The sequence below is a fragment of the Athene noctua genome, chromosome 2, assembly GCF_965140245.1.
Source record: "Athene noctua chromosome 2, bAthNoc1.hap1.1, whole genome shotgun sequence".
NCBI classification, from domain to species: Eukaryota; Metazoa; Chordata; class Aves; order Strigiformes; family Strigidae; genus Athene; species Athene noctua.
In genome coordinates, this window is record NC_134038.1 from 166,598,762 (window position 1) to 166,615,132 (window position 16,371).

At 41.8% G+C, this 16,371-nt stretch overlaps 1 protein-coding gene across 1 annotated transcript in view; it reads right to left on the reverse strand.

The window, feature by feature from the left end:
* Window positions 1–11,725: 11,725 nt before the first annotated feature.
* TMIE (transmembrane inner ear) overlaps window positions 11,726–16,371 on the reverse strand; it is a 44,701-nt gene continuing 40,055 nt past the window's right edge. The window contains exon 5 of the mRNA XM_074897526.1: window positions 11,726–11,763. Within this exon, the coding sequence (XP_074753627.1) occupies window positions 11,726–11,763 (38 nt within the window). The remainder of the gene's footprint in view (window positions 11,764–16,371) is intronic.

Sequence of the window (16,371 nt, forward strand, 5' to 3'; positions counted from 1 at the left end):
GCAGAGATGAATATCCCAGGGCTCTGTGGCATTACTGAAACGCTGGGGTTTCAATCCCAAGCCCCAAATTAAGGCTGACATCTGGGTGACTCCCACAGCCCTTCCCAAAGGGGGGTGAGTTTCCCTTTAGGCTTCCCTCCAGGGTGGTGCCGGCCTGGCAGACAGAGCCATTGGGTAAAGGAGCCCCAGGTGTCTGCATTAAGTGACCAAAGGTCAGGTGTCCCACTGAGGGATAACAGCTGGGACCCTTTGCAGGAGGGGCAGTGTCTGTGTGTGAGGTGGATGCCCTGTGCAGAGTTCCCTGTTGGGGAAGGACCTCCCGCCTCCCTGGGACTGGGCTCCAGTCAGGTCTGGCTCTTGTAAACGTGGGCTGTGTAGAGATTCAGTGTGTGGCTTCCTTGGTCTTATGTGTTTGGTTTGTTGACTCGGTTGTCTCCCATCCCTTCTGTGGGAGACGCATTTCACCATTTATTCCACCCGTTGTTGGTCGTGTGATGTCGTTGTTGGGGTCAGTGAGATTGATGTCTATTACGTATAATCTGACTTGTTTGTACCCCCAGCGCTCACCCATGAACTGGCGCTTTTGTATCAAATACAATTTGGTTATTGGTTCATCTTGATGCTGTCTGTGTCCTTTATGCTAGGCCTGATAATTGGCAAAAGAATTACTCATCATCGCTTCCTGTTACAAGTGCTAGGCCTTGCTACCCTTCTCTGCTCTGCAGTAGAACACCGCATGGAGAGAGACACCTCAAATGTATTTAGATTTCTACAGTGCAGCCACATGCCTCTGCTTGAGTGACCCTGGACTCCTTTTGTAGTCACTAAAAAGAAATAGAGCATTTTAGGGAGCAATTTTTTTGATCTAGTGTCTACCTTAGAATGAGAGGACCAGTGCCTCAGGAGCATTTATTTCTTTTAGCAAGCTGTAAAGGAAGCCTGGGTTGCCTTCACCAGCTATAGACATTGGCAACTCAGATATCTGCACTTAATTACAGAACTCCTGCTCTTATGCCTCAGTTTACCCAGCACCAGGAATGCAGAGACCCTGGAAGACACTGGAGACTCGATCAGTGATTCACTGTCTCTCCCAAAATTGCATTGGTTAAAAGGGCTGATTTCACTCAGAACATAACATCTGCATAGCTGGTACCCCTGATGCCAAGAGCCAAAGGGGTTGAGAGCAGCAGCAAGTTAACAGTCTCATGCTGGCTGGCTTGTCTGAAATCTCTGGGATATTTGATCACTGATTTCAATAGTCTCATCCTTACCAACAGTTTTCAGAGATGTCCATCATATTATTTGAACCCATGTAAGATTAAGATTATTCCCAAACAAGCTGAAATTATCTTTAAAATTTGTTATTTATATCTTATAGGGGCCTTACCTCATGCCTTAGAGAACATCTTTCTCCTTATCTAGTTAAACTATTATCAATTTGCTCTCTTGCTTGCTCCCAGTTTCCATATTACCTTTCTCAAGTTGCCACCTTGTTCCCAGAGTGAAATTCATTTTTATCCATACTGATGCAATTCCTTCATTTTAGTAGATGCCCTCAGACCATTCTTTACAACAAATATTTACTGACTCACATCTAAAGGTACTGGAGGGAGCCAACACTTCGTACATGGTGTTCTCTTGACAAAGATTTTATTGGCTGCAATGACTGATGGCATCTCTGGGATATGAACTGGTAAATATTATTATCCATCAGTGCCCTGGTAGGTAAAGAAGCAGCTATAGCAATCAGTTTTTAAAGCAGAAGCATGTGTCTCTTTTACAGTTCACCTGACTTACACCAGTTCAGTCTGTGAATCTTCAACAAGCCTAAAAGTTCACACTAAAATCTTTAGGTTCTCTGTAGTCAGCTGGTGAAAAGTAATCCTTCTAGCTCCACATTAATTTTACATGGCTATGGACAGCTAACTGCATCTGGATCTGTATGTATGTACTGCTTCTAATTGCTCATCTTTGCACCCACTGGATATCGTGACAACCTTTGTAGTCTGTCAGTGGAGTGTGTTTCCCACTCTGCCTAGGGCAAAAGCAACCAAGTTAGCCTGAGCCACGATTTTACAGCCATTAAAACCCTGTCTGTGTGCTGTCGAATCATACAGAAGTGCGTGGAGCCATAGCCACATTGCTCTTCAATCAGGTAGGAGTTCAAGATGTCTCAGCTGTGTGGATGTGTGCCAGCTTCACATCACAGGGTGGGAGGTGACCTGATACCCAGTCAACTCCAAAGCCTGCAGATATAAACTCACACTGACAAAACAGTCACTCTGACAAGGAAACAACTGAGAAGGGTCTAAAAAACCTTGAGCAGCTTGAAAAGGCACCTATTTTCCCTGCCTTCTCCATTACAAGAAGTAGGGGACAAGAAATGAAGCCCATAAGAATTAGTTTTGAAATAAACAAAGGACAGTGGTTCTTGACATAATCAGTAGTAAACCTGGGTAATAACTTTCTATCAAAGGGTGTCATGGATGCTGCAAGCTCACAAGAATACCAGAAAAGACTGGGGGAAAAAAACAAAAACACCCAAGGAAAAAGACACATTCAAATGTCCCAGAGCTGAAAATAATGTTGCATAGATTAGACCTATTCTTGTTCTTCCCTTCTACATGCAAAGATGTAAATTTTCCTTCTTCCTGTTCAATCCCTACATACTTTTCCACACTTATGATCCTGGTTTGTCCTTGTCCTGTTCTGTAACAACTGTGTTAATGTAAGAGAGATTTAGCTTAATGTTTTCTCTTTGCTGGAAAGGTGACTTCAACTTGCTTATGGACACAGAAAACTATTTCCAGTTCTTGGAACAGGAACAGTATGTTTGTGCTGTTGGGTAGGGCCACGAAACAAACTAGATACCACATCCTTCAGTATTTTGGACTCCAGAACCTATCTACACTCCTAATCAGAAACAGTCTTTGAAATATCTGATAGGTGCTTCAGTATGGGCTGGGGTGACAACAGGAATCATCACCAAGGAGTCTTTTCATTTCACTACACTCGAGCACGTAGTGCCATTTGACAGGTTTTGAGGTGAAAAAGGCATTCCCACGATGTTGGCAGATCATATAGGAGACTCAAAGGTACCTTATGACACAGCTGCTCTTTCCTGGTCCTCTTCTCCAATCTCTTCCACTTGCCTTTTTTCTCATTAGCTTCTCTCCGTAGTGTGCCTTGGTACAAAATCCCACACCTGAGAAACCTAAGTATGTTTTCTCAGATAAGAAATGTCAAATGCCTTTTACAAAATCCCACTGAAAGAGACAGAAGAAGAAGAGAAAAAAACCCTAAAGGCAATGGCAACAATCAAAACCCCTCCACATCTGAAAACACAGGAGATTAAAAAGAGTGAACTGAAGACAGGAGAGGTAAGTAGACACCAATGCAAATGGACTGGAATTGGTAGCGGCTTTCAATCATTTTGATGCCAATCTTGAGGTTAAATTCTCTAACAAGTGACACTGTATTTCATCATTTTTATTTTGCCAGCATTTTATCACTGAGTCAGACAGTTTCACAAAACATACATGCAAAGCAGATCTTCTAAGGTTTTCTGATTCAGTTGACTTCTTCAATGGTGCTTTAATATACAGTGCCTTCCTAAAAAGTCTTTAGAGGTTTATTCAGTTTTTATTCAACTCTGTTAGAGTATTGATGCTTTACACTTGCCTCTGAATTTCAAGATTATGCAAAAAACTCTCCTTCTCCCTGACTCATGTTGTAGTCTTCAAAATATGTTTCCAAGATAGCAAATTTGGTGTCTGACAATGTCTCTGATTTTTGTAAAACATTTATCACTGTGTTGTGTGTGCGTCTAATATCAATGTTTAATTTGGAAGAATGGAAGTCTGACGGCAATAAAATGAAACCTTCTACGTATATTAAGAGAATGGGAAACACTAAATTATGCTGAGCCTATAAATACTGGATCTGGCTTGTCCCTTGGAAGTGCTCCAATGGTTTCATGGGTCTTATCTGTATTTGTAAAACAAAAAGGAAGTTGGAGAACGAGCCAAGACTGAGGACTTCCCATGTTCTCCATTCACATTCTTTGGTATGAGCCTGACTGTGGATATAGTTACATCCGAATCTGTAAGTAAAATGGGCCAGGGTCTTTCTGGTGGTCCTGAGGCCAACTGGCACAGCACAGCCTGCAACCCTACAGCTGGGTTCTTCTACTTTTAGGCCATGTCAACCTCAAACAGAATCTTTTCATGTAGTGCGTATTAGGAATGGTCTGTGAAAACCTCAGACAGGCCCAGGCATTTGCTGGAAGGATGCTAACTGGCATTAGCCAAGGACAAAAGACATTAACTATATGGATGACAGTATTCTTGCATGGGGGAAGTCCCTTGATGTTCTTTAATTTTTTAGTATAGATGTAAACAAAACCTTGGTATTACTAGTTTTGAAGAAGGGAGAGGTTCAAGGGTGAGCTTATTGCCTACATGATTATATCTGGGTTTTCTTATTTAGCAAAGTATGCCACTCAAAACAAGTACAGCCCATCAGGATACTACAGAAACAACTTCTAGAGCTCACTTGCTGCTGATACAACCATGCCAAGAACCTACTTTAAGCATCCTACATCCTCAGATATTCTACATCTACCTTGAGGGGGATACCCTGCTCGAGCAGTGACCATTGGTTGAGGGAGCAGAGTGATGAGGCAGCTGGTCTGGGTGAAGGGGACACATGGAGGGAACACTGATTCTGAAGAAACCTGCCTGGGAGCTTTCAAAGGATTGAGGATTCCTTCAGTCTCTCTAGGGGTCACTTTGGGAAAAGCTGGTCCAGGAAGGAGAACTCTTACCCTTGTCAGGGGGAGTCCAAAACATGTAATTTTTTTTTTTTTTTTTTAAAAAAAAAAAGGTGGGTACACAAGACAGATGTTCATAAGTACATTTACATTTATGATTTTGAAGATACTTCTTGGTTATAGGCCAGGCTGGTGAGGTGTTGAGTTCCAATTCATGTTTTTTGAGCTCTTAGGTTTGAAGCATCCTAAACCACCCTCTAACAGGTGATGATGAAGAGTGTTGAAAAATGATTCAGCAAGACCACAATATTTAAGGCTATAAAGGCAAGACGGCTTCTGGGGAGCTGTAGAATGCAAGTTATTTGGAAAGGAAAAGTTATTTGGAAAAGGAAAAAGTTATTTGGAAAGGAAAGAAAGGACAATCAAGTCTTGTCTACACCATGAGTTTTCCCCAGGTCCCAAACTGGCCTGAAAGCTGTCTGAAATCACTGTGTCAGTGAATTCCCAATTGTCCTGATCAGTGTTACCACCACTTAGTTTTAACCAGATTTCAGAGGGCTTATCTGCTCTGTTTGCCAACAGGGCTGCATCCTTGACTCGTAGTACATTGTTCCTCACCAATAGCTTCATGAAACAGGGCAGAGTTCTCTCTTTCCCCTTTACAGAGACAGTGGTCACAGCACAGACAAGAGTAATTATTTAAGGCCAAAAATTGTGTCACAAAATAGGGTTTTGATCACAAGATTTGAGCCATTGTCATTGCCTTCTTCTAACTGTGCTTCAGATCTTTCAAATTTTGCAAGGATAGACGACTTGCAAAAAGAAGATATTCTTTTTCTCCACAAAGACGACGACTGGTAGATTTCAAATCAACTTTTAAACAATTTTTTTTTTTTTTTTTCCATCTTCTTTGAATTGGAAGAACAAGGCCTGGAAATATGGAGTAAGAAGCTTTGAAAGCAGAAAGTCCTAGGGAAAAAAAAAAAAAAGGCATCCCCCAAACCATATTTAAAAAAAATTATATCAACAAGTCTCATAACTTCCAGTCTGAACTGGAAATCCGGCACATCTTGTGTGTACAAAACCAACACCTTTCTACTCATTGTCTAGTTCTATGTCATAGCACCAGTAGTGAATCAGCTCCACGTAAATCAAGCATGATTTGCATCTAACCTGTTCTTAAAATTCTAAAATTAGGGAGATTTCAGTACTTCATTCCTCTCATTATATGGAGTCAGTTCTAGCTGTCCTACCTGTCTGTTTCTATAATTAAGTTTATTTTCACTTATTTCTGTCAGCAGTGGACCAGGAAAACACAATATTTCTTTGATCCAATTAGTGATCTTTGAGGTTTTTGAAAACGTTTTCCAGGCTTTTCCTTGGCATCCTCTACAGTAAAACTTTATTTCATTTTTCTTTGCTGGACATTATTTCCACTTCTCTAATGCTTTTCCTCACCTCTGTCTGAGCCTCTTTGACCTTCACCATTGTCTCCAAAGGGAGTGTAGGACATACCAACCTTCTCAGATGTTCACAGTAATTTTTAATGTGTTTCAACATTCGTTAAACCCTTGCCCATTATTTTCCATATTTTCCACTCTTTTACAACAAAGGAGTTGCATTCAGCCACTCCTTTCCTATTCACAAATGTGTGAATGTTGAAACAGTGTTTGGAAAAGTGTGTTTATGTTGAACGGAGGTAAAAGAACCAAATAAAATACAGGTTTAATTTTCTCCAAATCTTCTTTATTTCCTCTTAGTCATTAGCTTCCTGCACCACTGAAATGCCTCTCTGAAAGTCCTCAGATTGAACTGTTGCATATATGCTCAGTAAGTAGCATAAAATGGACTCTTCTTTCTATTTGTCTCCTTCCAGTACATAACAGGATAAAATATTCAGTTTGGAGAATTTGTCTGAAAAGGTTTGGCAGCCTTCTGAGATTTTTTTGGGCAGCGGGACAATCTGATCTGGCAAACTAGCTAAGAAGTTGTTGAAAGTATTAAACCGTATTATTGGATCAGATGTGATATGGCTGTTTTGCCAGAACTATGTTTTGGAGGTCTCATTTCCACTGGTGAGTATTTTTCAAATTATAGAGGCGAGGTGGTTTTCTGATACATGTGTAGTTAAAGGTCCTTGAATCTCCCACACAATGAACATGTTAGTTTGAAATGAAAACAGTTTAATTTTCAAGCATTCTTCTTTTTTTTTTTTTTTTTTTTTTTCCTCAGAAGTTCACATTAAATGTCTAAGTCATTAAATATCTAAGTCATTAGGCCTCAAATCCTATTGTAAATTTACAGTTTATTTTATGGGTAAAATCCCAGCAGACAACAGGCCAGTGCTTAAATAAGTCATATTTCCTTTAACCTTGCCAGTTCTTGTGCTTGGTTGAGATTTTTAAGTCTGCAGAGGAGAATGATTGCTGTCTGAAAGACTCAGATCTGATACTTTTATTTACCCTCCTTCTGTGGACAGGAAACTGCATCCCCTTGAGGATTTTCCATGAGGAAAGTGTCCCTCAAATGACTTTCATTCTTGTAAAGGTCCTAACTGGGAAAAAAAAAAAAAAATGCTGTTTGGGAAATGTAGGGCATCAGTTACAGCTTATATTCGGCAACAAAGAGTCACTGAGACTTATAAAGGGACTAGGGAGGCTGTGGCTTTGTGAAGAAAATCTGGAGTTCACCTGAAAGTTTTAGTTACCGGGGGTTGAACCTATTGTCTTTGGTAGATGCAGGACCTCTCATGCACCGGATAAAATGCACAGGTCAGTTATCTCAGATATTATTGTTCTTCTTTTAAGCGGTCTGAGCCCCGCAATGAGACAAAAGGCCACCTTTTATTCCAGTGTGGTTCCACCATGTTCAGCCTATTCAATCTTTATTCAGCCTTTGGCTTCTATTCAATCTTTATGCTAAAGTTTCATCTTTAATTAACTTATAGGTTTCGGATGTGCCAGAATTATGTAAGAACATACATCCATGGAAAATCCAGTGTTTTTTTGTGGGTTTTGTTTTTGTGTTGTTTTTTGTTTTGTTTTGTTTTGCTGTTTGGTTTTGTTTTTTTTTTTTCTAGGTAGCCCTGTTTAATGAGATTATTCTGGAAATGTACATAAAGGACATGTGTGACAGGTGGGTATTAACTCAGATGTGCCAATAATCCAAATCCACAGCCCTCCATTCACTAGTCCCCTCATTATGATTTCTGGCAAATTTACCTCTTTTCTCTCAATTATGCAGCCCACATTTAGCTTCCTTGGAAACAGGTTATAAACTGCCCTACTCTTTCGTATCTCTAGAAATGAGAAGATTGAAATGTGGCCCACCTTCTGTATCATTCTGACGATCTCCCAGTTGTTAGGTGTAATCTCTCAAGTATTAGTGTAAACTTAGAAATGCAGTCTTCGCAGCACCAAGGCGACAGATCATCTCAGCAGCACGGTAAATATCACAGCAGAGCAGTCTCCAAGTGTTCTCTTTCTACAGATCTTCCTTGTGCCCCTTGAATGCTGGTAAATCAAAATATAGGTCACCTTCCCATATTTTCACTGAATGCCCTGCGATTATCTGGCTTTGTTGCCTGTGGGATTGTACCCAAGGCTGGTGCTCAAAAACTGCTGAGTTCTGTGTGCATGGATGAGAAACACAGATGTCTATTCAAGTAAGAAGTCTCAGCAGCCTTTTCTTTCCTCTAACAAAGCCATTAATAATCTGAAAGTGCAAATAAAGCTTTTCAATACAGGAACACCTCCAGAAATTCGTTAGGTGGGCAATTTTGCTAATATCTAGAACAGGTACATGACAATTCACTGATAATCAAGGAAATTCATGAGTCACTATTTCCAGTAACTAAAGGACATGAGGTCTCAGAATCTCCTAATAGTTTGGTGGGGGGTTTTTTGTGGTTTTTTTTTTTTTTTCCCAATCAGACATGGACAAATCATTCCACTGAAATAACTTCACATTTGCCCTCAAAAACCCCCAGATGTATTGTTGAGAAGTTATATTTTTTTTCCAACTCTTCAGAAAAATCTGGCTGGAAATTTTAGATTAAATTGAACCCTCTTCTTTATCTTGAGGTTCTGTTTTACAGTTGCTTTTCTCAGGATGCCATCGCTGATCTGTGAAGAACAATCTTACGGGCATCAGAAAACACCCATAGGACTGCTCTTGAACAGACAAATGAATGAAAATTGGAAATTAGGCCCAGGATACTTCTCTGCTGAAGGAAGGAAAAGGAGGAGAGGCAGTTGATTTTTGCTTGGCAGGCAGACGTTTGTAGCATGGGCATATCTCTGATAGGTGGTGGGGAAACTTAACAGCTAAGGCTGGTTGCTCTGCGGGAAATGGTATGGATTTACAAAGCACTGCACAAAAAGCAAAGGTCTTGACCCAAAATATCAGGGAACAACATAACTAGTGAGCCCACAAAAGAAGAGACAACCCCATGTATGTGGGGTCTGCCATCATCCACAATTTCCATCAGCAGACTGTTAGCATTCACTATCTTTATACCAGCAACTCAACAAGACCAGGAGATGGGCCAAACGTTGTTCTAATACCACCTATGCTGTTCATTTTTTAGCTCAATCTCTAACATGGTTTTGGTCCAGGTTAAATAACATTTTCCAAAACAATTCCTGGGTATTGTTCAGACATAATCACAAGCCAGAAATCCTTCCAAATGCACAATTTGGATGCAACCAGACCGTTTCAGATTTCAGCTAAATGGATGTATGCCCTGGTGAGGCAGATGGCTTCTGGGCCAGGGAATGGGTGCTGGCTAATTTCTTTACCAGCATAGGTGTGACCTCCAAGTGCAATAAAAACAGGATTTATGCCCAGAGTTGACAAGTGTCTATCCTAAATTGGACTGGGCTTCATTATGTTATGGCCATAACAGTGGGACTGTAAGAGTCAAGCTGTTGGATGTGTACATCCATGATTCTACTATTACCATATGTCTGGATCTTTTTTATTTTTATTTTTGCCTGGAAATTTTTTCCGCATATATGTCAGGCGGCTTACTATATCCTTCCTCGCATCAGCTGACTTCTTTGCCCTTTCCCAGCTGTCTGGCCTAGTGAACACTGTTGCTTTTGAAGATGAAGTTGCAGCTCTTCCTCCTCTAGCTCTGAATTTCTAGATTTTCCCCTACTGTCTAGCTCTGAAGTTCTAGATTTTTTCCTATTGCTGTCCAGCTAGGAGGGAGGTTCTTTTTTTACCCTGCTCCTACACAGCTCTGTCTCACCTGGTGTCCCTTCTCCACCTCAGGAAGGAGTCAGACTAAGGCAACTAGGATCCCAAGTAAGGTTTAAAGGTGGATACTCTCAACTGTGTTCGGTTTTGGGCTCCTCACTACAAGAAAGACACTGAGGTGCTACAGCCTGTCCTAAGAAGAGCAACGAAGCTGGTGAAGGGTCTAGAGAACAAGCCCTGTGAGGAAGACCTAATCTTTCTCTACCACTATCTGAAAGGAGGTTGTAGTGAGATGGGTGTCAGTCTCTTCTACCAAGTAACAACTGATAAAACAAGTGGAAATGGCCTCAGGTTGTGCCAAAGGAGGTTTAGATTGCATATTAAGAAAAAATGATTCACAAAAAAAGGTTGTCAAGCACTGGAACAGGCTGCCCAGGGAAGGGGTTGAGTCACCATCCCTGGAGGTAATTAAGACATGTAGATGTGGTGCTTAAGGACATGGTTTAGTGACGGACTTGGCAGTGCTGGGTTAAAAGTTGGACTTGATTATCTTAAAGGTCTTTTCCAACCTATATAATTCTATGAATCTTTGAAAAGAAAATACAACTGCTTAACCAAATGAAAAAGCTTTACTTCCCCTCCTTCACCACATCACACCTAAACCTGACCAAATCAGGGCTCTGAGCTCTGCCTCCCTGTCCCTCTCATACCCTCCCTCAGTAAACCAGGCTGAGTCTCATGCTTCTCACCCATTCACCAGCTCCCCAGACCTGTGCAACTGAAGCCCTGCCTGCCTCCCCATGCCATATGTGACTGTGGACATCTCCCTTCCAGTGTTTCCAGGTGCACAGTCCAGCACAGCCACCACAAAGTGTTGTTTTGCTGTTAGGAACAGAGGCCTGGATAGGTCACATCTTTTGGGTGCCCCAAGTTATAGGGCCGCAGACATTTGCTTGTACCTAAAGCAAGTTCTGGCCCAAGTCCTGCTGGTTCAGGGAATCGTCTCTGGAAGAGGGCTTGTTTGCAGGCTGTACTCCTATACTCCACATCTGCCTTTGGGAATCTGCATTCACAACCTCCCCATCCATCTCTATTTCCTCATGGTCAGCTGTTCTATCAACCCTGTGTGTGTTGATAAGGACCATTCCAGCAAAAAGGTCAGCTTGCTTCTATTTCTGCAGTGTCCATGCTGACTTGCATCCATTCCTTCCTTTCCTGCCCCTTGGAGCTCAAAGGCTCCATAGTCTGAAGCTCATTTATCCATCATGCAGCTGGTCCTGCTCAGGGAAGATGGGATTTCAGAAGGACCTTGGGATGTGCATCTAGAGACACAGGAGAACATGCGATCCAGCCCTGATATGGACAGCAGCAGCAAGTTTGCAAGGCTCTGGTGTTTACCACAACAATGGTGGTATTAAGCAATTATTCCTTTGGAGTCTTTCCCACTATGTCTCCAGAGTGGTAATGGATGGTAACAAGTCCCTGATATATTTCTAAACATGCATGTGAGATAGCAGCTTTTGATCCCCCCCAAAAAAGGTCTGGGGCAATCAAAGCCGTGACTGTCTCTTGTACAGGGTAAAGACGGTCCCATGGAGCACACATCTTCTGGAAAGTGCTTCATGGAGCTAAAGGGCTGGTACTCCTCAGGCTGTGTTTGCTGTTGCCTGATAATCTGTGTTCCCCACATGAGAGGTTTCCCAACAGCTCCGGACATCTCCCTGGTATTTCTCTTGTCCCCCATGCCACCACTCAGTGGGTCCGCTCAGCCCAGGTTTCCACCTCTCTGGCTAAGAGAGAAAATTAAAAGGGGAAATGTGTGTTAAGCCCTTTCATTAATAGCCAGAAACACACAACACAAGTGACCCTCAGTGAACATGCGCTCCCCCTCGTCCATGTATCTGCCATCCCTAACAACTCACCCCTGCTGGCACATTCCAGCCAGGACAGGACTTGTGCCCTACACAGCAGTTCTGTACCTCTTCCAGCTCAGCAACTCATCAAACAGAAAGCCACAGAAATTAAACGATTAGTCTTTTTCTCTATACACATGGGGCATTGATCTTAGGGTCTGTTTTATGGGCTGGGAAGGGGGGAAATGAGATGGGGACAGGGTGGGGGAGAGCACGAGTGCATTTAATTTATAAAGTCAAGCCCTGTTCTAGTGAAAATCGAAGTTCCTGTTTCTTTCCCTCTGTATTAGACTCCCTGTCCTCTTACAGGAAGTCTTAATAAAGTCTCCAGGGACGTTTAAAGTAAATTTAAAAAAATCATAATCCCCATATGGAAGCATTGGCATCAGTAAGATACACCACTGTGTGATAGCATGGAGCCAGGGAATATGTGAAAGCCTGTAAAATAAACTCATTAAATTGGTATTCTGAATGCATTGCCTATGGAGAAAGGCCTCCATAAGCTACTTCCTATCTCTTGAGCAAAGAAAAAGATGTGACTGAGTTTAGAGTCGAGACATTTGAGGCTGGGATGGAGGGAAAGCAGCACTACGTTGTTTAGGAGGGACAAACAGCAAGGGATAGATCCTTGCTGCAAAGCACAGAGCTGACTTTCTGCTTCAGGGAGTTTTGTTTCAAAGCCTTCCCTCCTGGTACCAAGGAACAAACAGTGCAGAGCTCATTTTGTCAGTCACAGACAGACTTTTCACATGCAAGGGGATGGCAAAAGGTCTTTGAATGCTAGAAATAGTATCAGCTAGAGACAACCACAATGGGTCTTTGTTTTTGAGAAATGGAACAACCACCAAAGTGCTTGGAAGCGATGGGCCCAAATGGCTGCAGACCCCAGGCAGCAAGCAAGACACACTGCAGAGGATCATACGTATAGGCTATCTGTCCAAAGACCACCAAAATCCAGTGTCCCTTCAGCATCGGACTAGCCAAAGCCCAGTCTCTTGCCTGGATCATAGAACAAAAATGCCTAGGAAAGGCAAAAAGAACATTTCAAGTATGGACTGAAGATTTCCTGGAGGACTCTCCTGGTCTTGATGTAAAAGGAGACTTTCTCTTCCCTAGAACCACAGACTTGAGAGCTCTGAGTAACAGCCCAAGGAAAGGCAAATTACAAAAGTCTTTATGTCTGTTTTCTTTTATCCCTTCACTCGCCTCAAAGCAAAATTAATTCCTCCACTGCACTGTATCACCTCTTTAGTTTCTCAACAGCAAATTTTGGAAGTGAACATGCATTTCTATTGTGCCTTAAACAGGAGAATTTCTATTGTGTCCTATGACTTCCCTGCAAATGACTTTGTTTTGACAGGCAGTTTTATAGTAAGAGAAGATAGCAAAGTTCAGGGAGGCTTCGCCACTATTATTTTAGATCAAATCCCTGGAGCATCTTAAGAAGGAAATGTGCACAAAGCCCTGTTTCACAAGATCAGCGCTCAGGTCCCATCTATTGTCCCATATTTTGCTTCTGACATTAAGCAGATTGCCTTTTGTGCCCCAGTTACCCTGTATGACACTTCTCAGCCTGCAGGAGTCCAGACTAAGAGACCCAGTACATCAGGGACTCAGCAAATGAAGATGTATTTTGTTTAGCCAGAAAAGATTAGGACCATAAAAGACTTCTTGGTCTATGTGTAGAAATGAGGGGAGTGCCACGGAAAATGCCATATGAAATTAGGAACAGTAGGGGAGCCAGAGTTATCTCACAGTTATTGTCTGATGTGTCTTTAAGACACCTTAGGGGTTCTGGAGTTTTACTTCATGAGGGTGTTTAGCTGGCTGATGCATTTGCAGGAACATGCTTGAAAGACGCCAGTTTCTCCCTCCATCCCCCTCTCAAAAATAAAAATAAAGAGGGAAAGGAGAACTTTTACATCTCTTTATTTCTGAAAAAAAAAAAAAAAAAAAAGACATTTTTCTTTAAGCCTACAAAAACCTATCTCTCTGAAAATGGCCACCCGTATCAGTAACATAAAGACCAATATATGAAAAACTCCATCTCAAGTCCTGAAAATACTTCGGGGTTGATCCTTTTCTTTTTTTTGTAGTCACTGGAAGGAAAAATCCATAGTTTTAACAACTCTACGCCAGGTTTAGCCCGCCATATGTCACCTGATGGAAAAGGAGGTCTCCCGGTCCCCGTGAAGACCTGCTTTGTTCCCCATGTGCCTAACCATGTGATCAGAACAGCACAGGTGATCCCGATTTCTTCTTTGCTACCTCTCAAAAGGGAGCTGGGCACAGAGTTTACTTTCTGCAGGCAGACCCAAGTCAGTCCTAATATTCAGATCTGTGTCATGAAATCAATAAAACCCAGCAGTTCTTATTCAGGCTCCCCCTGTGTAAGGAAGTACACAAAGAGAGGGGAAATAAAAAAGACCGTATTTTTCCTTGAGAGCTTCTGAGGCAGCTGTAATTGCTCGTGCAGTGGAGAAAGCTGCAATTTAATGGTGAAAAGCTATTATGACATTTCCTAGCACCTTGTGTGTAGTATCTCCTGGCAGATCAGTACAGAACCTATGCTTAGTTTTTCACTGCTTTTCATTAGTCCTAAAAGCGAAACCAATGAGGAAAAGGGAGCAGGAGGAAAATAACGTGGACAGCTTTTCCATGGGCTTCTTTCATCAATGAGCCAGGAATGAAATTTTTAAAAAATCAGCTTCCCATCTCCTCCTATTGACCTGCTCATCCAGGCTTATCATCCTCATCACAACTCCTTGGGGACACGTAGTTAAGCTGACTTAAGTTTTATCCACTAAAGCCAATGACTATTTTCTTGATGCCTCTTACATCAGTGATGTCCTTGTGGTATTAATCTACTGTCAGCTGAACTCTTACCTCTTCTAACCACTGGAAGCAAATTTGATGGCTCAGGTAGATAAACCAATGCCATGAAACCCTTTTATAGACCGGAAAAATCTTACCAAAGCCAGTCTTGATTTAACACAAATAAATCCAGCAAGAACTACCTTTAAAACTGTCTTCCATATATTACAGAGGAAGAAACAAGGTCCCCTCTAGTGGAAAGCTAGGGAATATGTTGAGCAGGAGATCCTGCAAGTCCTTGTCCTGACTCTGCAGTACCTCGGTTTGCTTTCTCCATGCCCCCCTTTCCACACAAACACCATCCGGCTCATCTAATGAAAGCAGAGCTCCTGTCATTACTACCTAGATGTCTGAGCCTTGGGTCTTATATCCTGCTTTTAGCCTCTGGGATTTGTTGTTGCACTTAACGTTTTCAGAGAAATCAGTCTATCTCCAATCTTGTCATTAATGATTCATTTTTGCAAAGTTTCAGCAGCTGCAGATGTAATTTTTCCCAATACAATTTCTCCATCTGGTGGTGTAAAAAGCAGTTCCCAAGCTGTTGTTGGTCAGTGTGCTCCACCCCAGCAGCGCTATTTTACATCCACCACAATCTGGCTTTCAGAATCCTCCTGACCATGGTAATATGAGCTAGGGGAAAATGCACACCAGTTTTGGACCATGCCTGTAAATTTATCTCCCTTCATGCCCGCTTCAAGACATTATAAGTTTTGTTAGGCAGGATTCAGTTTCTCTGAAAATCTGTAACCTCTGTAACATATTCCCTTCGTTCCACCCACAGTCACTCTGACAACTTAGAAACAAGCTGATACAAACCCTCTGGTGACACTGGGCTGATTTTTCTCAGAGGAGAAACAATTTAATATTTTTTTTTAAAAAGAACATCTATTTTTTTCAGTAAGGCATGACCAAAAACTAGTGTGATCCAGTATGTATGACTGAATATATTTGCTGTCTGATACTGGAAGAAATGAATTAAGATCAATTACAAAGGCTTCAGTAGTCCCAGATTCAGTCTGAGAGTTTTTTCTTCTTTGTTGTTGTTGTTGTTGCTGGAACCAGGGGATTAAGGAAAGTGCTATTTTACTCTATGAGCTAAATGACAAAATGAAGGGGCAGATTTTCTTCATGAAGCTTTCGGATCAAGAACATATCTGTCCCTCTTCCCTCCCATCCAATAGGTACAGACTGAGTCAGCATCTTCATTCTGCACATCCTAAGGAGCAGGATTAACAGCACCACATCATATTTCCAGTCACAGGACAAGGAAGCCATCCTTTCCACCCAAATCACAGCTGGATCCCATCCTACAGCTACTTTGCCTGTGAACTGGAGTTTATGAGACATCAATATCCACTCATTTCCCCCAAAATACACAGCTGAGCTCATGCAACCTTGTGCAGGTCCCAGAGAGTGACATCGCTTCAGGCCACAAAGAATATGTCCTGAATACTATTTTAAATATCTTTTTTTTTTCCTTTATTTTCTTTGTGACTCCTTAAGAAGGAATCAATTAAACAGGGAGAGAACAGCAGAAAGGAGGTAATTGGAATACAATGATTGACACCTGCCACGTTTCTGTGTGTTGGAATCGATGTGCTTTCATTAACT